General features: G+C 43.5%; 1 protein-coding gene across 1 annotated transcript in view; it reads right to left on the bottom strand.

The window, feature by feature from the left end:
- Nucleotides 1-241: 241 nt before the first annotated feature.
- The window catches only part of LOC138855362 (cadherin-89D-like), a 42813-nt gene continuing 17223 nt past the window's right edge, over nucleotides 242-25831 (bottom strand). Inside the window, exons 4-5 of the mRNA XM_070104411.1 lie at nucleotides 21182-21284; nucleotides 242-486 (exon numbers count right to left, since the gene is read on the bottom strand). Coding sequence (XP_069960512.1) covers nucleotides 242-486; nucleotides 21182-21284 — 348 coding nt within the window. The remainder of the gene's footprint in view (nucleotides 487-21181; nucleotides 21285-25831) is intronic.

Genomic DNA, 25831 nt, shown 5'->3' with positions numbered 1-25831 from the left:
AGAAGCCAGATTTCTAAGCAAATGAGTTATTTCAAGGATTGCCTAGACAAGTTAATTTGACTAGAAAACACCACCATAACCAGTTTTATCTGTCAAATCTTATTTTTTGCTCATTGCATAGCATTATTTTATTACCTAATTTCATATTTTACTTTAAATTTAATTATATGTATATATACATACGTAAAAGTGAAATAGGTACATTGAGTAGTCCTTAGCAGCTAAATCCTAAATACTTTCATCAATCCTTTTTTACAAAATGTCTGAAATTTAATGGTGACACCTTAGCCACGACGCCCAGGAAGAATTTCTTTGGACCAGCATCATAGTCGAGGTGCTTAGCCAGGGTGATGGTGCCTCGCTTTCTGTCCACCATGGTGAAATATTCATCCTCATCTCCTGTAAGCAATTCCAGCTCAATTTCTGAGTTAGCAGTGTTGGGTTTGTCATCATCTGTCACTTTGATCTCTGGAAGAATTGTCAAGCCTGAAAAAAAAGTATTAAGTCCATTTTTTGATGTTGCTCTGGTGGGATTTTTATCAGTAATTTTTGATGATGGTTTTAATAATAAATAAGGTATGCATATACTACTAGTATCAGTGAAAAATTTAAGTGTTTTTTTTAATCACCAAACTTTGAAAAAAGTTATGTTCCTACAGTTCAAACTGCTAAAATAAATGCAATTAGAGACACGTCTATAAAACTTAAAAATAAATAACTCGTTATCATTATATATTATAAACTTAAGGAAAATATTGGGAAATACTGGTTTGGCAATAGAGTTGTAGATGAGTGGAAGACTCCCAAGTAGCATCACTCTGGCAAGAATCTCCAGTACTATTAGGGACGTGTTTCCATAAAGACATTTTATGTCCCCGTTCACCCATCAGTAAAATGAGTACCGGTTCCTCAACACGCAAGTTATACTTTTGTATCGATCAAATCACATATTACTCGGGTAGATAATTTCAAGTAGATCCTTCATGTGTTAGCCCAAATCACCGACCAGTATGTTTTAAATAAGTGACCCACTGATCAGATCAGACTGGTTCCAAACCCTCGACTGGTCCGAACCCTCGACTGGTCCGAACCCTTGACTGGTTTCAAACGGATTCGTTGGACAATAAAGCAGACTGTAAACGGATGGGTTTGTAGGCGCCCTTATCAAACACAAACAATAAATATAAATCAGGAACGTACACAGTAAGCTGTCCAATATACAAGTACAGTTAGAAATAGAAATACAAATAGCTAGAGCTTCATTTAAGGAGGTTATTAATAGAATATTCAAGAGGTTGCTAGTAGAATTACAGTAAATCAACCATTCAAATCATTATGAAGCTCTGTATAGTCTGCAAGAGGACAACATCAAAGCTGCTTTCATAGACAACCTGGAAGCTTTCTACAACAGATGGGAACATAAAAAGTCTGGGCTGAATGGTACTGCCCTTGATACTGGCCATGTAGTCAGAAACTGTAAGGCTGGAGGTGATGCCCTGGTAGTCAGTAAATGTGGGGCTGATAGTGCTGTCCTGGGAGACAGTAATGGTGAAGCTGGAGGTGCTGTCCTGGGAGACAGTAATGGTGAAGCTGGAGGTGCTGTCCTGGGAGACAGTAATGGTGAAGCTGGAGGTGGTGTCCTGGGAGACAGTAATGGTGAAGCTGGAGGTGGTGTCCTGGGAGACAGTAATGGTGAAGCTGGAGGTGGTGTCCTGGGAGACAGTAATGGTGAAGCCGGAGATTTTGTCCAGGTAGTCGGGAATTATACAATAAGTGTCAGGGGCCCGAGACTGTTCAACTGCCTCCCAGCATACATAAGGGGGATTACCAACAGACCCCTGGCAGTCTTCAAGCTGGCACTGGACAAGCACCTAAAGTCGGTTCCTGATCAGCCGGGCTGTGGCTCGTACGTTGGTTTGCGTGCAGCCAGCAGTAACAGCCTGGTTGATCAGGCTCTGATCCACCAGGAGGCCTGGTCACAGACCGGGCCGTGGGGGCGTTGACCCCCGGAACTCTCTCCAGGTAAACTCCAGGAATACATATAAATGACCTCATAGGGGACAGGAGCCGTAGTGGGGAAACAAGTGTAGTCAAAGATAAGATAAAACCAATATTGCAAACTAGAAATACCACAGGAAATAGCAAACAGGAGGACTCCACTAGCAATAGTGAGGATATATTACCAAAAACAACTGGTGGGAGCTCCATTGTTGGTGCTAGGGGGGATAAGAATAAGACAGGTAAACATGCACCAACAGGGAATACAGTCACAGAAACCCAAGGCAAATGGAAACCAAGCCTGTGTACATACTATGCACTTGGTATCTGCAGACATGGGAAATCTGGGAAAACAGATGGGACGTGCAACTATGACCACCCTAGAAAATGCCGTGCCCATATGACAACAGGAAAATGCAAACTTCCTTCCTGTAAGCTTTTTCACCCTGAAATGTGTATCTCTTCAGTACAGGAAAGACTGTGCTATAACTTAAATTGCCAGGCACACCATCTAAAGGGGACAAAAAGATACAAAACATCCAGGCCATGGAAAAACCTGGGTACCCATAGCCACTCAAGAGGGAGAGGTTTTTTAGTGCCAGGAAGGTAAAAAAAAAAACTGGCAGGAAATGGCAGAAATCGTACACCAAATCCAGTCATTCCTGGAGTGGAACCACAGTCGATGGCCTCCACTCCAAACCAACAGATACAGATACTAATGCCGGAAAAAAAAATTAACCCCCAAGTACCAACAATACCACCAGTCCGATGACATTCTTCTTTGCAAATATACAGGGTCTAAAGCCAGCAACAAACAACAAAATACCTTTCATCCGTGGACTGCTTGCAGAGGCAAAGGCAATGTTCGCGGCTTTCACTGAGACCCACATAAAGGATCATTTGGACAACGAAATATGGATCCCAGGTTACAACCTATACAGATGTGACAGAGTGAACAGGCAAAGGGGGGGGGGGGGGGGTGGCCTGTACATTGCTGAGTCACTTGTTTGCACAGAACTGCTTAATACCTCAAATGATGTAGTGGAAGTTTTAGCAGTAAAGGTCGAGAACCAAAACCTAGTCATTGTGGTAGTCTACAAGCCTCCGGATGCAACATCCCAGCAATTCCAGGAACAGCTGTTAAAAATTGACCACTGTCTGGAAAATCTTCCAGCTCCTGCACCCAACATCTTGCTCCTGGAGGATTTCAACTTAAGGCACCTAAAATGGAGGAATATAGCAAATAATATTGTTGCAGTAATAACACCAGGAGGCAGCTCTGGTGAAAACACACTCACACGAGCTTTTAAATCTCTGCACAAAATTCAATTTAAACCAGCAAATAATAGAGCCTGCTAAACTGGAGAATACACTAGACCTCATCTTCACTAACAATGATGATCTGATAAGAAATGTCACCATATCAAAAACAATATACTCAGATCACAACATAATTGAGGTTCAGACATGTATGCGTGGAGCCCCAGACCGACATAATGAGACTAGTCACGAGGGAGCATTCACCAAATTCAACTTCAATAACAAAAACAAAGTGGGACCAAGTAAACCAAGTCCTAACCGATATAAGCTGGTAAGATATACTAAGCAACACAGACCCCAACTTTTGCCTAAAACAGATTAACTTGGTGGCACTCGATGTATGCACAAGGCTTATTCCTCTAAGAAAAAGGAGGAGTAGATGTAAAATAGAAAGAGACAGGCACTTCCTTTACAGGCGACGGAAAAGAATAACAGAGCGGCTAAAAGAGGTCAATATATCTGAAATGCGTAGGGAGACACTGGTCAGAGAAATAGCAAGCATCGAACTTAAGCTAAAGGAATCTTATAGGAGTCAGGAATCGCGGGAAGAACTAAAAGCCATAAATGAAATCGAAAGAAACCCAAAGTATTTCTTCTCCTATGCCAAATCAAAGTCGAGAACAACGTCCAGTATTGGGCCCCTACTTAAACAAGATGGGTCCTACACAGATGACAGCAAGGAAATGAGTGAGCTACTCAAGTCCCAGTATGACTCAGTTTTTAGCAAGCCACTAACCACTGAGAGTCGAAGATCAAAATGAATTTTTTATGGGAGAGCCACAGAATTTGGTTAACACAAGCCTATCCGATGTTATCCTGATGCCAAATGACTTCGAACAGGCGATAAATGACATGCCCATGCACTCTGCCCCAGGGCCAGACTCATGGAACTCTGTGTTCATCAAGAACTGCAAGAAGCCCCTATCACGAGCCTTTACCATCCTATGGAGAGGGAGCATGGACACGGGGGTCGTCCCACAGTTACTAAAAACAACAGACATAGCCCCACTCCACAAAGGGGGCAGTAAAGCAACAGCAAAGAACTACAGACCGATAGCACTAACATCCCATATCATAAAAATCTTTGAAAGGGTCCTAAGAAGCAAGATCACCCCCCATCTTGAAACCCATCAGTTACACAACCCATATCATAAAAATCTTTGAAAGGGTCCTAAGAAGCAAGCTCACCACCCATCTAGAAACCCATCAGTTACACAACCCAGGGCAACATGGGTTTAGAACAGGTCGCTCCTGTCTGTCTCAACTATTGGATCACTACGACAAGGTCCTAAATGCACTAGAAGATAAAAAGAATGCTGATGTAATATATACAGACTTTGCAAAAGCCTTCGACAAGTGTGACCATGGCGTAATAGCGCACAAAATGCGTGCTAAAGGGATAACAGGAAAAGTCGGTCGATGGACCTATAATTTCCTCACTAACAGAACACAGAGAATAGTCGTCAACAGAGTAAACTCCGAGGCAGCTACGGTGAAAAGCTCTGTTCCACAAGGCACAGTACTCGCTCCCATCTTGTTCCTCATCCTCATATCCGACATAGACAAGGATGTCAGCCACAGCACCGTGTCTTCCTTTGCAGATGACACCCGACTCTGCATGACAGTGTCTTCCATTGCAGACACTGCAAGGCTCCAGGCGGACATCAACCGAATCTTTCAGTGGGCTGCAGAAAACAATATGAAGTTCAATGATGAGAAATTTCAATTACTCAGATATGGTAGTTTAGTTTAATATGTTTATTATGCACCCCATACCCATCCTGTGGGCGGTAGTCAAAAGATTACAGAGGTACATAATTGGTCCAGGGACTGGACTCCAAAGTTTTGACAGCTGAGCAAGTTACAGAGGTAATGAACTCACAATTTACAAAGGTAATGAACTCACAATTTACAAAGGTAATGAACTCACAATTTACAAAGGTAATGAACTCCAGGTAAGTCTGGTCACAATCATGACAAGTTACAAAGGTATTTACAGATTACAGAGGTACGTAATGGGTCCAGGGACTGGGCCCCCAAAGTTTTGATAGCTGAACTAGGTACAAAGGTAATGAGCTCACAAGTTACAAAGGTAATGAATTCTGTAGAATGGTTACTTACGTTTATACTTTGGCTACAATCATGAACAAATTATAGAGTAATGAGCAATTCACACTTCCACACCCGGTCACAACTGTAATGAGTTATTGGTGCAAATATTGATTGTTGAGTCACACACACCACACACACACACACACACACACACACACACACACACACACACACACACACACACACACACACACACACACACACACACTTTAGTTTAATATCTTTATGCACCCCATACCCATCCTGTGGGCGGTAGTCAAAAGATTACAAAGGTACATAATGGGTCCAGTGACTGGACCCCAAAGTTATGACAGCTGAACTAGTTACAAAGGTAATGAACTCCAGGTAGATCTGGTCACTAATCATGGCAAGTTACAGAGGTAATGAATCAGCTTCACTCCTATACATGGTTACAGTCATGAACAAATTACAAAGTAATGAACCACTGATACGTCCACACCTGGTCACAATTGTAATGAGTTATAAATACAAATATTAAGTGGATCATACACCCACACTAAACACGAGGAAATTAAATCTTCATCAGAGTACAAAACAAATTCTGGCCACAAAATAGAGCGAAACACCAACGTCAAAGACCTGGGAGTGATCATGTCGGAGGATCTCACCTTCAAGGACCATAACATTGTATCAATCGCATCTGCTAGAAAAATGACAGGATGGATAATGAGAACCTTCAAAACTAGGGAGGCCAAGCCCATGATGACACTCTTCAGGTCACTTGTTCTATCTAGGCTGGGATATTGCTGCACACTAACAGCACCTTTCAAGGCAGGTGAAATTGCTGACCTAGAAAATGTACAGAGAACCTTCACGGCGCGCATAACGGAGATAAAACACCTCAATTACTGGGAGCACTTGAGGTTCCTAAACCTGTATTCCCTGGAACGCAGGCAGGAGAGATATATGATTATATACACCTGGAAAATCCTAGAGGGACTAGTACCGAACTTGCACACGAAAATCACTCACTACGAAAGCAAAAGACTTGGCAGACGATGCAGCATCCCCCCAATGAAAAGCAGGGGTGTCACTAGCACATTAAGAGACCATACAATAAGTGTCAGGGGCCCGAGACTGTTCAACTGCCTCCCAGCATACATAAGGGGGATTACCAACAGACCCCTGGCAGTCTTCAAGCTGGCTCTGGACAAGCACCTAAAGTCGGTTCCTGACCAGCCGGGCTGTGGCTCGTACGTTGGTTTGCGTGCAGCCAGTAGTAACAGCCTGGTTGATCAGGCTCTGATCCACCAGGCCGCCTGGTCACAGACCGGGCCGCGGGGGCGTTGAGCCCCGGAACTCTCTCCAGGTAAACTCCAGGACTGGTGTGGGTCGCATCCTGGGGTAAAACTGGCCTAATTTGCAAGAAATACTTTGTATAACAAGGTACTTTCTATATAGTAGTATGTCATTAATGTCAGGTATGGTCTGTATACCTTGTACATGTACTGGTAGTAAATAAATAACCTGAAAAGTCTAGGGGTATGCAAGTTATTTAACATTGAAAAAAACCACTCTAGGGCCAGCTTGTACCTTCACATTAATTGTGGAACGATATACACAAATAAAATTACCTATATATACTAAAAAAAAAGACTTGCCTGAACTCAGTACCTGATCAACCGGGCTGTGGTTCATACGTCAGTTTGCGTGCGGCCAACAGTAACAGCCTGGTTGATCAGACCCTGATCCACCATGACCCCCGAAACCTTCTCCAGGTAATTCACCCACTCACACCAGAACATCTTAATCATTCTGCTGTGTTTTAACTACTGCTCTAAACACGTCACTCTCCTAGCCTCTGACCAGGAACAATACGCGTCTAGTTCCAGTACAAATCCCATAACTATGGCACAGTTTTTATACAATACTTTTATTGTACCCCAATGGAAATAAAGGACCCCAATGGAAATAAAGGACCCCAATGGAAATAAAGGACCCCAATGGAAATAAAGGACTCCAATGGAAATAAGTCACTCTGTCTGACTTTTTTGGGTTATCCTAGGTTCTCTACACATATGCTGCTATGTATGATAATTTTATGTAACTGTATTTGTGTATACCTGAATAAACTTACTTACTTACTTACTTACACTAAGCAGCATCCCTGGTATTCAAACATATAAGTTACTATAGTGGTAAATACTTCATTACCACTGGTAGTTTGGGAGACACATAGATGATCAAACTAAGTGCAAATTATATGGTTTATAGTCTTGAGCACTATGTGCTTAATTGTCCACTTGTTGAGGAATATTGAGATAGTATAATAACCTGTGTGACATGTCAAGATATCTTATTTTTGAAAATAAGATACCAGATATACTAAGCAAATTTCCTAACTTGGTTGAAACAGATAAGTGAACTGTAGATATAAGCCCATATGTACACCTGTTAAGATAAGATAAGATTTCGTTCGGATTTTTAACCTCGGAGGGTTAGCCACCCAGGATAACCCAAGAAAGTCAGTGCGTCATCGAGGACTGTCTAACTTATTTCCATTGTGGTCCTTAATCTTGTCCCCCAGGATGCGACCCACACCAGTCGACTAACACCCAGGTACCTATTTGCTGCTAGGTGAACAGGACAACAGGTGTAAGGAAACGTGTCGAAATGTTTCCACCCGCCGGGAATCGAACCCGGGCCCTCCGTGTGTGAAGCGGGAGCTTTAGCCACCAGGTCATAAATACAGTTACATAGATTACCATACATAGCAGCATATGTGTAGAGAACCTGGGATAATCCAAAAAAAAGTCAGTGACTTATTTCCATCTTTTCACTACCATCCACAGAATAGTTATGGAGTACATAATACTGATATTAAAATTACTGAACATGCAAAACAGCCACACTTACTACTGTGCATTGTGTATATACAGGACACAAATGAATATTAACCCAGTGGTCAGATTCTTCCTCCAAGAGAACTGTAACAAAATATATAGACAATACAAGAAATAATTATATCTTTGATACACCGTCAGCTTGCGTGCGGCCAGCATTAACAGCCTGGTTGATCAGTCCCTGATCCACCATGAGGCCTGGTCACAGACCGAACCGCGGGGGCGTTGACCCCCCGAAACCCTCTCCAGGTAAATCTCGTGTTCGACTTAACCTATACCTGGAGAGAGTTCCGGGGGGTCAGCGCCCCAGCAGCCCGGTCTGTGACCAGGCCTCAAGGTGGATCAGGGCCTGATCAACCAGGCTGTTACTGCTAGCTGCATGCAGTTCAAAGTATGAACCACAGCCCGGCTGGTCAGGTACTGACTTTAGGTGCCTGTCCAGTGCCTGCTTGAAGACAGCCAGGGGTCTATTAGTATTTATTTTTTTTTTTTTTTTTTTTTTATTATCACACTGGCCGATTCCCACCAAGGCAGGGTGGCCCGAAAAAGAAAAACTTTCACCATCATTCACTCCATCACTGTCTTGCCAGAAGGGTGCTTTACACTACAGTTTTTAAACTGCAACATTTACACCCCTCCTTCAGAGTGCAGGCACTGTACTTCCCATCTCCAGGACTCAAGTCCGGCCTGCCGGTTTCCCTGAACCCCTTCATAAATGTTACTTTGCTCACACTCTATTGGTAATCACCCTTATAAAGAGAGATACCTAGAATTATAAATTCCCTTCTAGAAGAGGAAAACGCTCCCCTTCAGCCACCTACAAAAAAAAAAAAAATCAACAAGCACTTCCTAAATCGGTCTTAAACCCTAATTAGACAAAATATATTTAATCCTGATGTGTATATATCAACCATGTTAATCCAAATCACATTAACATTCATACTGATGTTCACACTATAACCAGTCTGTTCCAAAATATATAATAAAATAGATCTTCTACCTCATTATTTCCCGATACAAATGTACCAAATTGTTACAATATTTAAATACTAAATATGGCAAACTAAAGCATTTCAGTAAACTATTTATCTCATTGGTAAGTAAGACATGTGCAACAGTTAAGTATCTATTCCGAAACGTTTTACCTACAAATAGCCAGATCTTCACTTTAAGGAGGTTATTAGTAGAATATTCAAGAGGTTATTAGTAGAATATAGTAAATCAACCATTAAAATCACATTATGAAATCCTGTGTAGTCTGCAGCCAAGCAAACAAGCGGGCTTCCACACGGATTACATGCAACTTTGAATTTGAATTTGAATTTGAAATTGGGCTCACGCTCCATGTGCAAATATTCAAGAATTATCTACAAGAGGTATTATATCAGGGAAGTGTTTTTGGGTATGCCCAAATGAGATCAATCTGTGGACTAAAATCACATTGGTATTAAAAGAGGATAACATCAAAGCAGCCTTCATAGAAAACCTGGAAGCATTCTATAACAGATGGGAAAATAAAAAGTCTGGGCTGGATGGTGTTATCGCCCTTGGTGCGGATGCTGTCCTGGCTGACAGTAACTGTATGACTGGAGGTGCTAGCCAGGTAGTCAGGAACTGTAAGGCTGGAGGTGCTGTCCTGGTAGACAGTAACTGCATGCATGGAGGAATGCATATTAGTGGCCTCGAGGGAGACAGGAGCTGTAGTGGGAAAACAAATGTAGTCAAGGGCAAGATAAAACCAATATTACAAACTAGTAATGCCACAGGAGATAGCCAACAGGGGGACTCCACTAGTAATAGTGAGGATATATTACCAGAAACAACTGGTGAGAGCTCCATTGTTAGTACTAGTGAGGACAGGAATGAGACAGGAAAACATGCACCAGCAGGGAATACAGTTACAAAAACCCAAGGCAAACAGAAACCAAGCCTGTGCACATATTATGCACTTGGTATCTGCAGACATGGGATATCTGCAAAAACAGATGAGACGTGCAACTTTGACCACCCTAGAAAATGCCGTGCCCATATGACAACAGGAAAATGCAAACTCCCTTCCTTTAAGCTTTTTCACCCTGAAATGTGTCCCTCTTCAGTAAAGGAAAGACTGTGCTATAACTTAAATTGCCAGGCACACCATCTAAAGGGGACAAAAAGATACAAAACATCCAGACCATGGGAGAACCTGGGTAGCCACAGCCACTCAAGAGGGAGAGGTTTTTTAGTGCCAGAAAGGAAAAAAAAAACTGGCACGAAATAGTAGAAATCGTACACCAAATCCAGTCATTTCTGGAGTGGAATCACAGTCGATGGCCATGCTAAGCGTTCTAGTGGTACACTCTGTAATCACTATTTTACAACATGTAAACCACACAATAACCAAATTTCTGTAAACTCAGCATTGTAATCCTTATAGAGAATAAACTTTGAACAGATACAGATATTAGTGCCGGAAAAAAAAGTCTCCCCCAGTACCATCAATCCGATGACATTCTTCTTTGCAAATATACAGGGTCTAAAGCCAGCAACGAACAACAAAACACCTTTCATCCGTGGACTACTTGCAAAGGCAAATGCAATGTTCGCGGCTTTCACAGAGACCTACATAAGGGATCACTTGGACAACGAAATATGGATCCCGGGTTACAACCTGTACAGATGTGACAGAGTGAACAGACAAAAGGAGGAGGGGGGGTTGGCCTGTATACTGCAGAGTCACTTATTTGCACAGAACTGCTTAATGCCTCAAATGATGTAGTGGAAGTTTTAGCAGTAAAGATCGAGAACCAAAACCTAGTCATTGTGGTAGTCTACAAGCCTCCGGATGCAACGTCCCAACAATTCCAGGAACAGCTGTTGAAAATTGACCACTGTCTGGAAAATCTTCCAGCTCCTGCACCCAACATCTTGCTCCTGGGGTATTTCAACTTAAGGCACCTAAAATGGAGGAATATAGCAAATAATGCTGTTGCAGTGATAACACCAGGAGGCAGCTCAGATGAGAACACACATACGAGCTTTTAAATCTCTGCACAAAATTCACCTTAAACCAGCAAATAATAGAGCCTACTAGACTGGAGAATACACTAGACCTCAATATATCTGAAATGCGTAGGGAGACACTGGTCAGAGAAATAGCAAGCATCGAACTTAAGCTAAAAGAATCCTTTAGGAGTCAGGAATCGCGGGAAGAACTAAAAGCCATAAATGAAATCGAAAGAAACCCAAAGTATTTCTTCTATGCCAAATCAAAATCGAGAACAACGTCCAGTATTGGGCCCCTACTTAAACAAGATGGGTCCTACATAGATGACAGCAAAGAAATGAGTGAGCTACTCAAGTCCCAATATGACTCAGTTTTTAGCAAGCCGCTAACCAGACTGAGAGTCGAAGATCAAAATGAATTTTTTATGAGAGAGCCACAAAATTTGATTAACACAAGCCTATCCGATGTTATCCTGACGCCAAATGACTTCGAACAGGCGATAAATGACATGCCCATGCACTCTGCCCCAGGGCCAGACTCATGGAACTCTGTGTTCATCAAGAACTGCAAGAAGGGGCGCCCCTATCACGAGCCTTTTCCATCCTATGGAGAGGGAGCATGGACACGGGGGTCGTCCCACAGTTACTAAAAACAACAGACATAGCCCCACTCCACAAAGGGGGCAGTAAAGCAACAGCAAAGAACTACAGACCAATAGCACTAACATCCCATATCATAAAAATCTTTGAAAGGGTCCTAAGAAGCAAGATCACCACCCATCTAGAAACCCATCAGTTACACAACCCTGGGCAACATGGGTTTAGAACAGGTCGCTCCTGTCTGTCTCAACTATTGGACCACTACGACAAGGTCCTAAATGCACTAGAAGACAAAAAGAATGCAGATGTAATATATACAGACTTTGCAAAAGCCTTCGACAAGTGTGACCATGGCGTAATAGCGCACAAAATGCGTGCTAAAGGAATAACAGGAAAAGTCGGTCGATGGATCTATAATTTCCTCACTAACAGAACACAGAGAGTAGTCGTCAACAGAGTAAAGTCCGAGGCAGCTACGGTGAAAAGCTCTGTTCCACAAGGCACAGTACTCGCTCCCATCTTGTTCCTCATCCTTATATCCGACATAGACAAGGATGTCAGCCACAGCACCGTGTCTTCCTTTGCAGATGACACCCGAATCTGCATGACAGTGTCTTCCATTGCAGACACTGCAAAGCTCCAGGCAGACATCAACCAAATCTTTCAGTGGGCTGCAGAAAACAATATGAAGTTCAACGATGAGAAATTTCAATTACTCAGATATGGTAAACATGAGGAAATTAAATCTTCATCAGAGTACAAAACAAATTCTGGCCACAAAATAGAGCGAAACACCAACGTCAAAGACCTGGGAGTGATCATGTCGGAGGATCTCACCTTCAAGGACCATAACATTGTATCAATCGCATCTGCTAGAAAAATGACAGGATGGATAATGAGAACCTTCAAAACTAGGGAGGCCAAGCCCATGATGACACTCTTCAAGTCACTTGTTCTATCTAGGCTGGAATATTGCTGCACACTAACAGCACCTTTCAAGGCAGGTGAAAGTGCCGACCTAGAAAATGTACAGAGAACTTTCACGGCACGCATAACGGAGATAAAACACCTCAATTATTGGGAGCGCTTGAGGTTCCTAAACCTGTATTCCCTGGAACGCAGGAGGGAGAGATACATGATTATATACACCTGGAAAATCCTAGAGGGACTAGTACCGAACTTGCACACGAAAATCACTCACTACGAAAGCAAAAGACTTGGCAGACGATGCACCATCCCCCCAATGAAAAGCAGGGGTGTCACTAGCACGTTAAGAGACCATACAATAAGTGTCAGGGGCCCGAGACTGTTCAACTGCCTCCCAGCACACATAAGGGGGATTACCAACAGACCCCTGGCAGTCTTCAAGCTGGCACTGGACAAGCACCTAAAGTCAGTTCCGGATCAGCCGGGCTGTGGCTCGTACGTTGGTTTGCGTGCAGCCAGCAGCAACAGCCTGGTTGATCAGGCTCTGATCCACCGGGAGGCCTGGTCACAGACTGGGCCGCGGGGGCGTTGACCCCCGGAACTCTCTCCAGGTAAACTCCAGGTAAACAATGATGATCTGATAAGAAATGTCACCATATCAAAAACATACTCAGATCACAACATAATCGAGGTTCAGTCATGTATGCGCGGAGCCCCAGACCGACATAATGAGACTAGTCACGAGGGAGCATTCACCAAATTCAACTTCTGTTACAAGAACATAAAGTGGGACCAAGTAAACTAAGTCCTAAACGATATAGGCTGGGAAGATAGACTAAGCAACACAGACCCCAACTTATGCCTAGAACAGATTAACTCTGTGGCACTCAATGTATGTGTTGTGATAGAAACACAGGCCTTATCTCTAGGCTTTATTGAACATAGAATCTTCATAGTACTTCTGCAACAACAAAATATAATGACTAGTACATCTAATAACTGCTTCTACAGGGATGGTGATGTCCTGCATATGTCAAGAGAAAAGTTATAACTACAGGCCACATATTTAAACTCACCATGTAATCTGCATCACTAATATAGGGATAGAAGAGAAGAGAATCACACACCATGTATTGGCGCCCATGACTCACACCAAACTGTTGTTGTTGGTAAGGGCCCCGAGAGGTGGTGCAGTATTATCCTGCTGCTGCTTCCCACAGGAGCAGTATCACTACAATCTCCCCCTTCTAAAATATCAGAGACAGTAATCTCCCAAACTGTTAGGTGGGCGACGTACACGTCCCGACCTTCGTAGCCCTTGAGCCTCTTCACCAGGTTCAATATTTTCCAGCGGGGTTTGACTAACTGCTGGAGCAGAATCCTCTATTTCCGTAGGGGTAGTCTCAAGGGGCTTTCCAGGAGAAAATGAAGCATCTTTCACATCTATTGGTGTATCTTGAGATTCCACACTAATGGGGATTTCAACTGGGGCTAAATGTCTTGTAGATACTGTAGTCTCTTCACCATTTTGGTAGCGAATGTGGGCGTAATGTGGATTAGCTTGCAGGAGCTCTACCTCTTCCACTAAACTAAAGGATCCGTCTTGTTCATCCTACGGTGACTCTTCAGGAGAACGGGTCCAGGATGACATAACCAAGTGGGCACGGAGGCTCCCGTAGAAGAATGACGTGAATAGTTGAGGAGTCTTTCATGAGGGGTTGCATTAGTAGCTGTGCACAGCAGTGATCTAATAGAGTGAAGAGCATCAGGTAGGACAGTTTGCCAGTGTTGAACAGGTAGACTGTGTGACTTCAATGTCATTGTAACTGCCTTCCATATAGTACCATTGAACTGCTCCACTTGACCATTGCCTTGAGGGTTGTAGCTTGGAAATAAATGGTATCAAATACCGTTTCACCCATAGTGTGGGTGAAACGTTGTCAATAAAGGATCACATTATACTGCATATGTGTTTATATTTCCAGGGTTGTAGCTTGTTCTGCTGCAGGCAATACCTTTGCTAGCCAAAAACTCCTGAAGTTCGTTACTCATGAACGAGGATCCCCTGTCTGAATGGATATAAGCTGGCATACCAAAATAGAGAACAACTGTGAAAGACAACTAATAACAGTTGAAGCAGTCATATTTGCACAGGGGAATACAAAGGGAAACCTTGAATATTCATCTACTATATTAAGGAAATACCTATTCTGATTTGTGCTTTGTAGAGGTCCTTTGAAATCTATATTCAGTCTCTCGAAAGGCTGGGTAGATTTTATGAGATGAGTCTTCTCTGGCTGTTGAAAGTTTGGCTTGCACTCTGCACATACTCTGCTTCTCTGATCACTTGTCGCACGTCTTCCACTGAGTAGGGCATGTTCTTTGATTTGGCAAAATGGTACAGGCGTGTAACTCCTGGGTGACACAAAGCCTTGTGGAGCGCTGAGAGTGATTGCAAATCATGACATGCTGCTCCACAGTGGGACCTAGAGAATGCATCAGGTGAGATGTTCTCTTGACCTGGTCGGTACAGAATATCAAAGTCATAACACGATAGTTCCATCCTCCAGCGTAATATCTTGTCATTCTTTATCCTACTTTTGTGCTTCTTGTCGAACATATACATCACGGACCGTTGGTCAGTCCTTATGGTGAAATGTCTACCAGTTAAATAATGCCTCCAGTGGCGAACTGCTTCTATGATGGCCTGGGCTTCCTTTTCTACAGCAGCGTAACATTTCTCTGATCCTTGAAAAGTTCTCGAAAAGGCTACTGGTCGTCCTGCCTGAGATAAGACTGCAGCAATGGCAATGTCAGATGCATCCGTTTCCACTTCGAATGGTAGGGACTCATCAATGGCTTGAACTACTGAGTTTTCAATGTTCTGTTTGAGAGTATGGAAAGCGGCTTCTGCTTCCTTTGTCACAGGAAATGTGGTAGCACTCAATGGGCGGACTTTACTTGAATAGTTGTAGATCCATTGTGAGTAATAAGCAAAGAGACCAAGAGTTCTTCGGAGTGACTTTTTGTCTTGAGGCATTGGAAGTTCCCGTAGAGGTCATAGTCATTCAGGGTCTGGGAATACTGAACCTCCTTCCACTACATAACCAAGGATGCTAAGCCTTTTAGTTGAAAAAGTGCACTTTTCCTCATTGTAACTGATATTTTTCTTCTTGGCGGCTTCCAAAAACTTATCAAGGTTTGCATCATGTTCCTCCTGGGTCTTGCCACAAATGGTAACATTATCTAAATAAGCGTAAGTTCCCATGAGTTGCTCTTCCTGAATGAGTGAATCCATAATTCGTTGGAAGCAGGCTACCCTATTGGTGACTCCAAAAGGGACTCTGGTAAACTGATACAGGCCATCACTAGCCTGAAACGCTGTGTATGGTTTATCTTCATTCCTTATAGGGACTTGATGATAGGCACTCTGTAGATCAATTGTGCTAAACACATAGTACTGAGCAATTTTGTTACTGTATCATCAATTCGAGGTAGAGGGTACCCATCAAGAAGTGTAAATTTGTTGATTGTCTCAGAGTAATCGATAGCCAGTCTCCGTTCCCTATAATCATCTTTAACAACAACAACCACCTGTGCACGCCAAGGGGAATTACTCGGTTCTATAATATCCTCCTTCAGCAGCCTCTGAGTTTCTTTCTCGATGAACATCCGATCCTCATAAGAATAGCGGCGTGACTTAGCTGATAAAGGATGGCAATCCGCGGTAAGATTTGCAAACAGCTTTGGTGGGTCTACCCTTAAAGTGCTAAGTCCACAGACAACAAGAGGAGGCAGTTCACCTCCATATGTTAAGGTGACACTACCATGCAGCTTCTGAAAGTCCTGACCAAGGATAACATCAGAGCACAGTTGTGGCAGAATAGCTAAATGTACATCTTGATAATCCTTTCCATTAACTCTGAGATTTACCTTACAAAACCCTAAGGTCTGAATAGAGAGAGATGTTGCCATGGAAACGGTACCTGATGAGTGATGTACAGTCAAGGAGTGGCGTTTAACAAAGTCAAGGTTGATGAAACTCTCTGAGCTGCCACTATCAATAAGACCATCTACTTCTGTTCCTTTGATGAATACTTTCACAACTGCCTTTGACAGTGAATTTGGAGTAGCCGCAGAAGTCACTGTTGCTAGTGTCGCATGATCACTGGAATGTGTGGAGGCAAAGTGACCTTTCTTGTGGCATTTACGGCACATTGCTTCACGAGCAGGACACTTTGGACGTGGATGTCTTGAAAAACCACAAAAGAAACACACCGTACCTGCTGCTGCTGTCACTGAGGCAGGTTCCACAGTAACTTCATTGCAAGAGTCTTGGTCAGGAATTGCAGCACTTACCACTCGAGAAGGCTGAGTGGTACTGTATACTTCAGAATTCTTCTGGGCTGAATCTAGAGCTCTTGCCTGGTCAAAGGCAGCGGCTAAGTCGAGAGTTTTATTCTCCAATAAACGCTGCCTTATTATTGGTGATTGCAGGCCACTGATAAAAGCATCCCTGATGGACTCTTCACAGTACTGAGCAGCTGTCACTGCTTGGAAGTGACAGTCCTTACCTAAAATTTTCAGTGCTTGAAGGTATTCCTCTAAGGATTCATCAATCTGCTGGCGGCGAGTTGCAAGGCGATAGCGTGCAATGATTTCATTTGTAGGTTTAATATACTGAGACTTGAGGGTTTTGATAGCATCTTCGTAGGTATTACACTCAGAAATAGCCTCATATATCTTAGGTGACACAAACTTGATGAGCAGACTTAGTTTATCTAGATCTTCTTTAGGAAGGGCTCCCAAGAAGTTTTCGAAAGTCTTAAACCAGTGCTTCCATTTCTGAGCAGCCGTTGATAAGCTGGGGTCACAGTCTAGCCTCTCAGGTTTCAGTAAACGCTCCATGTTGTGATGTAGTCTAGCGCAGGATCACCACCAGGTAGCCCAGGATTCTATATTCAATAAATTGTTGTGATAGAAACACAGGCCTTATCTCTAGGCTTTATTGAACATAGAATCTTCATAGTACTTCTGCAACAACAAAATATAATGACTAGTACATCTAATAACGGCTTCTACAGGGATGATGATGCCTTGCATATGTCAAGAGAAAAGTTATAACTACAGGCCACATATTTAAACTCACCATGTAATCTGCATCACTAATGTAGGGATAGAAGAGAAGAGAATCACACACCATGTGTTGGCGCCCATGACTCACACCAAACTGTTGTTGTTGTTAAGGGCCCAGAGGTGGTGCAGTATTATCCTGCTGCTGCTTCCCACAGGAGCAGTATCACTACAGTATGCTCAAGGCATATTCCTTTAAGAAAAAGTAGTAGATGTAAAATAAAAAAAGACAGGCGCTCCCTCTACAGGCGACGGAAAAGAATAACAGAGCGGCTAAAAGAGGCCAATATATCTGCAATGCGTAGGGAGTCACTGGTCAGAGAAATAGCAAACATCGAACTAAATCTAAAGGAATCTAATAGGAGTCAGGAATCGCAGGAAGAACTAAAAGCCATAAATGAAATCGAAAGAAACAACCCAAAGTATTTCTTTTCTTATGTCAAATCAAAATCGAGAACAACATCCAGTATGGGGCCCCTACTTAAGTTAAACAAGATGGGTCCACCAGGAGGCCTGGTCACGGACCGGGCCGCGGGGGCGTTGACCCCCGAAACTCTCTCCAGGTAAACTACTCCAGGTAAGGAAATGAATGAGCTACTCAAATCCCAATATGACTCAGTTTTTAGCAAGCCGCTAACCAGACAGAGTCGAAGATCTAAATGAATTATTTTATGAGCCACAAAATTTGGTAAACACAAGCCTATCTGACGTTATCCTGACGCCAAATGACTTCGAACAGGCGATAAATGACATGCCCATGCACTCTGCCCCAGGGCCAGACTCATGGAACTCCGTGTGCATCAAGAACTGCAAGAAGCCCCTATCACGTGCTTTTAACATCCTATGGAGAGGGAGCATGGACACTGGGGTCGTCCCACAGTTACTAAAAACAACAGACATAGCCCCACCTCACAAAGGGGGCGCTAACATCCCACATCATAAAAATCTTTGAAAGGGTCCTAAGAAGCAAGATCGCCACCCATCTAGATACCCATCAATTACACAACCCAGGGCAACATGGGTTTAGAGCAGGTCGCTCCTGTCTGTCTCAGCTACTGGATCACTGCGACAAGGTCCTAGATGCACTAGAAGACAAAAAGAATGCAGATGTAATAAACACAGACTTTGCAAAAACCTTCGACAAGTGTGACCATGGCGTAATAGCGCACAAAATGCATGCTAAAGGAATAACAGGAAAAGTTGGAAGATGGATCTATAATTTCCTGACAAATAGAACATAATTAGTAGTAGTCAACAGAATCAAGTCTGAGGCGGCTACGGTGAAAAACTGTTCCGCAAGGCACAGTACTCGCTCCCATCTTGTTCCTCATCCTCATATATGACGTAGACAAGGATGTCAGCCACAGCACCGTGTCTTCCTTTGCAGATGACACCCGAATCTGCATGACAGTCTTCCATTGCAAACACTGCAAGGCTCCAGGCGGACATCAACTAAATCTTTCAATGGGCTGCAGAAAACAATAGGAAGCTCGACGATGAGAAATTTCAATTACTCCGATATGGTAAAAATGGGGAAATTAAACTTCAATAGGGCGAAAAACTAACGTCAAAGTCCTGGGAAGGATCATGTCGGAGGATCTCATCTTCAAAGACCATAGCATTGTATGAATCTCATCTGCTAGAAAATTTACAGGATGGATAATGAGAACCTTCAAAACTAGGGATGCCAAGCCCTTGATGACACTCTTCAGGTCGCTTGTTTTATCTAGGCTGGAATATTGCTGCACACAAACAGCACCTTTCAAGGTAGGTGAAATTGCTGACCTAGAAAATGTACAGATAACCTTCACGGCGCACATGACGGAGATAAAACACCTCAATTACTGGAAGCGCTTGAAGTTCCTGAACCTGAACTCCCTGGAATGCAGGCGGGAGAGATACACGATAATGTGCACCTGGAAAATCCTAGAGGGACTAGTACCAAACTTGCACACAAAAATCACTCACAACGAAAGCAAAAGACTCGGCAGACGATGCAACATCCCCCCAATGAAAAGCAGAGGTGTCACTAGCACGTTAAGAGACCATACAATAAGTGTCAGGGGCCCGAGACTGTTCAACTGCCTCCCAGCATACATAAGGGGGATTACCAATAGACCCCTGGCTGTCCTCAAGCAGGCACTGGACAAGCACCTAAAGTCGGTACCTGACCAGCCGGGCTGTGGTTGGATTGTGTGCAGCCAGCAGTAGCAGCCTGGTTGATCAGGCCCTGATCCACCATGAAGCCTGGTCACAGACCGTGCCGTGGGGGCGTTGACCCCCGGAACTCTCTCCAGGTAAACTCCAGGCAAACTCAGTATGCTTCTTCAGACACGTACTTCTAGGACTTAAGATTTTTATTACCAGGCTTGTGGCTCAGTTGATAGCGCACTCGCCTCCCATAGTGTCCGTGGTTCTATCACCGGCATAGGTGGAAACATTGGGCATGTTTCCTTACCTGACCAGCCGGGTTGTGGCTCGTAAGTCGGTTTGCGTGTGGCCACCAATAACAGCCTGGTTGATCAGACCCTGATACACCGCGAGGCCTGATCATGGACCTGGCAGCGGTTGCGTTGACTCCCGAAACCCTCTCCAGGTATTACACCTGCTGTCACTGTTCACCTAGCAGTTAGTAGGTACCTGGGTGTTATTCGACTGGTGTGGGTAGCATCCTGGGGGACAAGATTAAAGGACCACAATGGAAATAAGACAGTCCTCGATGGCGCACTGACTTAACTGGGTTACCCTTGGCGGCTAATTCGCTTATTTACTAACCCTGCAGGTTAAAAATCTCAACTAAATGTGATTTTACCTACTTAAATAAACTTAAGCTCAGAAGTGGAAATGACCTTTTTTGGGTTATCCTAGGTAATATATACATATGCTGCTATATATGATAAATATGTAAATGTATTTGTTTGCCCGTACAAGTGATAATATTTATCACAAGGACCCTAATGGAAATAAAGGTACTTTTTCTTATTTTTGGGGTTGTCCTTGGTTCTCTACACATATGCTGCTATGTATGATAATCTATGTAACTGTATTTGTGTATACACAATACACAAATAACCCGCACATAGAAGAGAGGAGCTTACGACGACGTTTCGGTCCGACTTGGACCATTTACAAAGTCATACTACGAAATGGAGAGGAGGGAGCATCGTTATATATTTAAGTATACCTGAATAAACTTACTAAAAGAGAAAACTGAGTGTTATCAAACTTCATAGAAAACGTACCTGGCGGAGTGAGTTCGTCGACGGTAACTGTGATATTTTTAGCCACGAACACTGGTGCGTGGTCGTTGACGTCTTCCACGTACACTGTCACCTGAAGCGGCACCTGGGGAGGAATGTAGACAATTTATAATGTCGGTTCCCAGGGTATAATGATGGTTAACAAGATATAATGATAAAGGTGTTGTGCATTCCATGGATTTTGCAAGTATTCGAATGTATTTATGTATAAATTGACATTAGTCACTGACTTTTTATCCTACGTAATTTACACATGTTACTATGTATAATAATTTGTTTAACTGTATTTGTGTGTTCCTGTATATAAATAAGCTTACTAAATCCTATGCCTGACTGTATGCCTGCATACATGTACTAGGTAAACAGGCAAGTAAGTTTACTCAGTATACACAGATAAGGTTATGTAGGTTTTCTACATAGTAAGTAAGTAAGTAAGTAAGTAAGTAAATTTATTCAGGTATACACAATACAGTTACATAGAATTATCATACATAGCAGCATATATGCTGCTCTGTATGATCATCTGTATCTCTCTGTGTATACCTGAATAAACTTACTTGCCTGTTTCCCTTGTACATGTAATTATAGATACAAAGGTGGTTGTTGTAGTGGTGGTTGTAGTGGTGGTGGTTGTAGTGGTGGTGGTTGTAGTGGTGGTGGTTGTAGTGGTGGTGGTTGTAGTGGTGGTGGTTGTAGTGGTGGTTGTTGTACTGGTGGTGGTTGTAGTGGTGGTGGTTGTAGTGGTGGTGGTTGTAGTGGTGGTTGTTGTAGTGGTGGTGGTTGTTGTAGTGGTGGTGGTTGTTGTAGTGGTGGTGGTTGTTGTAGTGGTGGTTGTAGTGGTGGTGGTTGTAGTGGTGGTGGTTGTAGTGGTGGTGGTTGTAGTGGTGGTTGTTGTAGTGGTGGTGGTTGTAGTGGTGGTGGTTGTAGTGGTGGTGGTTGTAGTGGTGGTGGTTGTAGTGGTGGTTGTTGTAGTGGTGGTTGTTGTAGTGGTGGTGGTTGTAGTGGTGGTGGTTGTAGTGGTGGTGGTTGTAGTGGTGGTGGTTGTAGTGGTGGTGGTTGTAGTGGTGGTGGTTGTAGTGGTGGTGGTTGTAGTGGTGGCGGTTGTAGTGGTGGTGGTTGTAGTGGTTGTTGTAGTGGTGGTGGTTGTAGTGGTGGTGGTTGTAGTGGTGGTTGTTGTAGTGGTTGTTGTTGTAGTGGTAGTTGTTGTAGTGGTGGTGGTTGTAGTGGTGGCGGTTGTAGTGGTGGTGGTTGTAGTGGTAGTGGTTGTAGTGGTGGTGGTTGTAGTGGTGGTTGTTGTACTGGTGGTGGTTGTAGTGGTGGTGGTTGTAGTGGTGGTGGTTGTAGTGGTGGTGGTTGTAGTGGTGGTTGTTGTACTGGTGGTGGTTGTAGTGGTGGTGGTAGTAGTGGTGGTGGTTGTAGTGGTGGTGGTTATAGTGGTGGTGGTTGTAGTGGTGGTGGTTGTAGTGGTGGTGGTTGTTGTAGTGGTGGTTGTGGTTGAAATAAACTTATATTTGCATACTTTCTGAAAATAAAGTATTTCGAATTTCGTATATAATGTCGGTTTACACGATATTCCTCATTAAATCTGGGGTCGTCCTGTTGGGACAGGTATGCTGATCATTGCCTCCGAGAAGCAAAAATACTGAGACTTCGTGATTATTCTACTTCTACCACTAACCCATCTTTTAAACAAATGTATGTGCATAGATTAATGAAACATTAATGCAACACATGGGTAATTTTATTGTGGAAACTTAATAACAATAATAATATCTATATTTGTACATGTACAAGGTATACATACCATAGCTGATGTGGCATGCAAAGAGTACGTAACCTTTATTCGGCGCATGTACACACTCTCATTTACAGGCTATCTCCCCCAACCAGCGAACCAGGTTGCTAAGAGTTGATGATGGGGCCCCGTCGTTCAACTAGTGACCAGGTTCTAGCCAATAAGAAGATGGTTTTGGCAATCGCAGAGGTTATGTGGGTACCGCTCTCCTGTCTGCCCTTGTCATTCCCATTCTAGAGCTGGTTGAAGCACGGTCTGCTATCTTGTGGCTTCTATTTCTGCCTTGCTTACCGTGGAGTGCACTATACTTATCACTGTACATAGTGTACATATTGCTGTTCTAAATTGGTGAAGGATAATATAAGTCTAAACTTTTTCTACTGTGTTTATTTGCTCCCATTACACCCGGGGTAACAGGCCATTTGGAATCCTGGGTTGTAATAGCTGACATCAATGACATACTACTGTATATAAAGCCGCTTGTTATGCTGAGCATTTCGGGTAAATTTTTGTCCCAGGATGCGACCCCACACCAGTCCACTAACACCCAGATACTCATTTTATGCTGATGGATGAACATGGACAACAGGTGTAAAGAAACACGCCCAATGTTTCTACCCTCGCCGGGAATCGAACCCGAACACACACCGTGTGAAGCGAGAGCTTTAGCTACCAGGCTATAGCTTCTGTAGCTCGATCACTAGTACACTCAGCTCGCACACTGAGGTCTACATTAGGACGTGTTTCCATAAAACACATGCTGTCCCTGTTTACCCATCAGTAAAATGGGTACTTGGGTGTAAGTCGACTGGTGTGGGTCGCATCCTGGGACAAAACTGACCTAATTTGCCCGAAATGTTCTGCATAACAAGGAGCTTTCTATAGTATATTATTAATGCCAGCTAGGTCTGTATAAGTTGTATCATGTATCTGTATAAATAAACCAGTCGCTTCCACAGTCCAGTACAGAGTAAAATGGTGGAACATGTGAGCGTGTTTGAGGTAATCAGTCCCTCAGCCTGGTGATGGTATGTTCATTCCAGACTGAAGGACTGCCTAACTAATAGGCTTTCAACCTAACAAAAGTTCTGAGGATGTGCCGGCTACATACGTTCCGTGGTATGCAATTCCTAATCATAATAAATAAACGATGAAATGAAGTAATGTGTGCTCGTGGCTCAAGTAGTCGTAGGGCTTTCTGTGCACATCAGGACACGGGTTCGAACCCAGATCAAGTGGAAGCCTTGGGTGTGTTTCCTTACCCATGTTGTCTCTGCGGCAGTAAGCATGTACTTGAGTGTTAGCCGAGTGTTATGGCCAGCAGCATAGTTTTTAGTTTAATATGTTTATTATGCACCCCATACACATCCTGTGGGCGGTAGTCAAAAGATTACAGAGGTACATAATTGGTCCAGGGACTGGACTCCAAAGTTTTGATAGCTGAGCAAGTTACAGAGGTAATGAACTCACAATTTACAAAGGTAATGCAGCATACCAAATAATCATAACCATAATTCTTATAGTGTAAGGCCTCGGTCAGATAATCCAAAGCTCGTGGTGGGTCATCATCTGAGTAAGACCTGCGTCAGGAAACACTTGTCCTGTTTCCTGACGAACATTACACCTACCTTATGGGTAGCACAGTCTCGGCTGAGTGGTTGAGGGGAGTAGACGTGTGCTGGGGATCTGGACCTACTAATTCACAGGCCTACCCATTTCTCCCGACTGATAAGTCATCATTAAAACTCCTACTGTTGGAAGACAGCTTCAGTGTTGTGAGAACTCTTATGTGCGAGCTGTGACTAAGGATATACCTAGTCAAACACTGGAAATAGTTTTCCTTTTTGCAAAGGCCCTCACAGGCCTCTGCTTCCCCTCTGCCTTTCATTTGACCTCAGCCTTTCGCCTCTATCAACATAGAGTGTTGAGGCGAATTTTGCTAGTCCACTGCTACTCGTGCCTCTCAAAATGCTCACAACTCATCGCTCTACCAACCTGAGGAATAACGAGGAGTGTGCAGTTCTACGTGAGTTGGTAACCCAGGTGTCCACACACTGAAAATTCGTCTTTCACTCCAAGACACGTGTGCTAGAAGTTCTGCAAGTTGGAGTGAGTAACAATCTCTACGAGTATTGCAGTGTGTGGTAACTCTTGAGAAGTCTGCCTCAGCCTGTGACCTTGAGCGAGGCACTGCATCACCTGCCTGAGACTTTCGCCCATATTGACTATGTGAAGAAAGGCGAATGTGCGTGCTCAGTTACCTCTGCTGTTCTCCTGTATCCCCAACTCTCCTCCTTTAAACTCAGCCGTTCGCCTCTATCAACGACGTGCAGTGTAGAGGTGTATTTTGCTGCCCCGCTGGTACTCGACTCTCTGAGTTCCGCTAGTGCTGCAGATTTGTTGTAACTATTTGCATGAGTGGATTACGCTGACTTAGGACATTGTGCTACCATCAGTACCTACGTAGGCTTAAAATGAGTGAGGAATGTCTGGCCTGCTGGGTGACCTTGAAAATGGCACTATAAGACCCGCATGCCACTTACACCCATACTGCGTGTGTCTAGTGAGGTGAATGTCCCTTCCTCGACTTTCCTATTCACCGGTATCCCTTAACTCGTCGCCATTATCTACATATGGGATAAGGGCGAGTTTAGCTGATCCAGGCCAAACAGCGCTCCAAGCCAGCCAGTGAAGGCCAAGGCTACATCTGTTCTGAATCCCAGAATGCCTTTGTGAACGTTCTACAGTGTTCCGGCCGTACCTTCGGTGTTGTGAGAACTAGTTCTTATGTAGTGAAAATTTGTCTGTCATTCCAAGACACGTGTGCTAGATGTGTT

Source organism: Cherax quadricarinatus, chromosome 91 (genome assembly GCF_038502225.1).
Source record: "Cherax quadricarinatus isolate ZL_2023a chromosome 91, ASM3850222v1, whole genome shotgun sequence".
NCBI lineage: Eukaryota > Metazoa > Arthropoda > Malacostraca > Decapoda > Parastacidae > Cherax > Cherax quadricarinatus.
The sequence above is the reverse complement of the archived record's forward strand: the minus strand, read 5'-3'. Positions and strand labels throughout refer to the sequence as shown.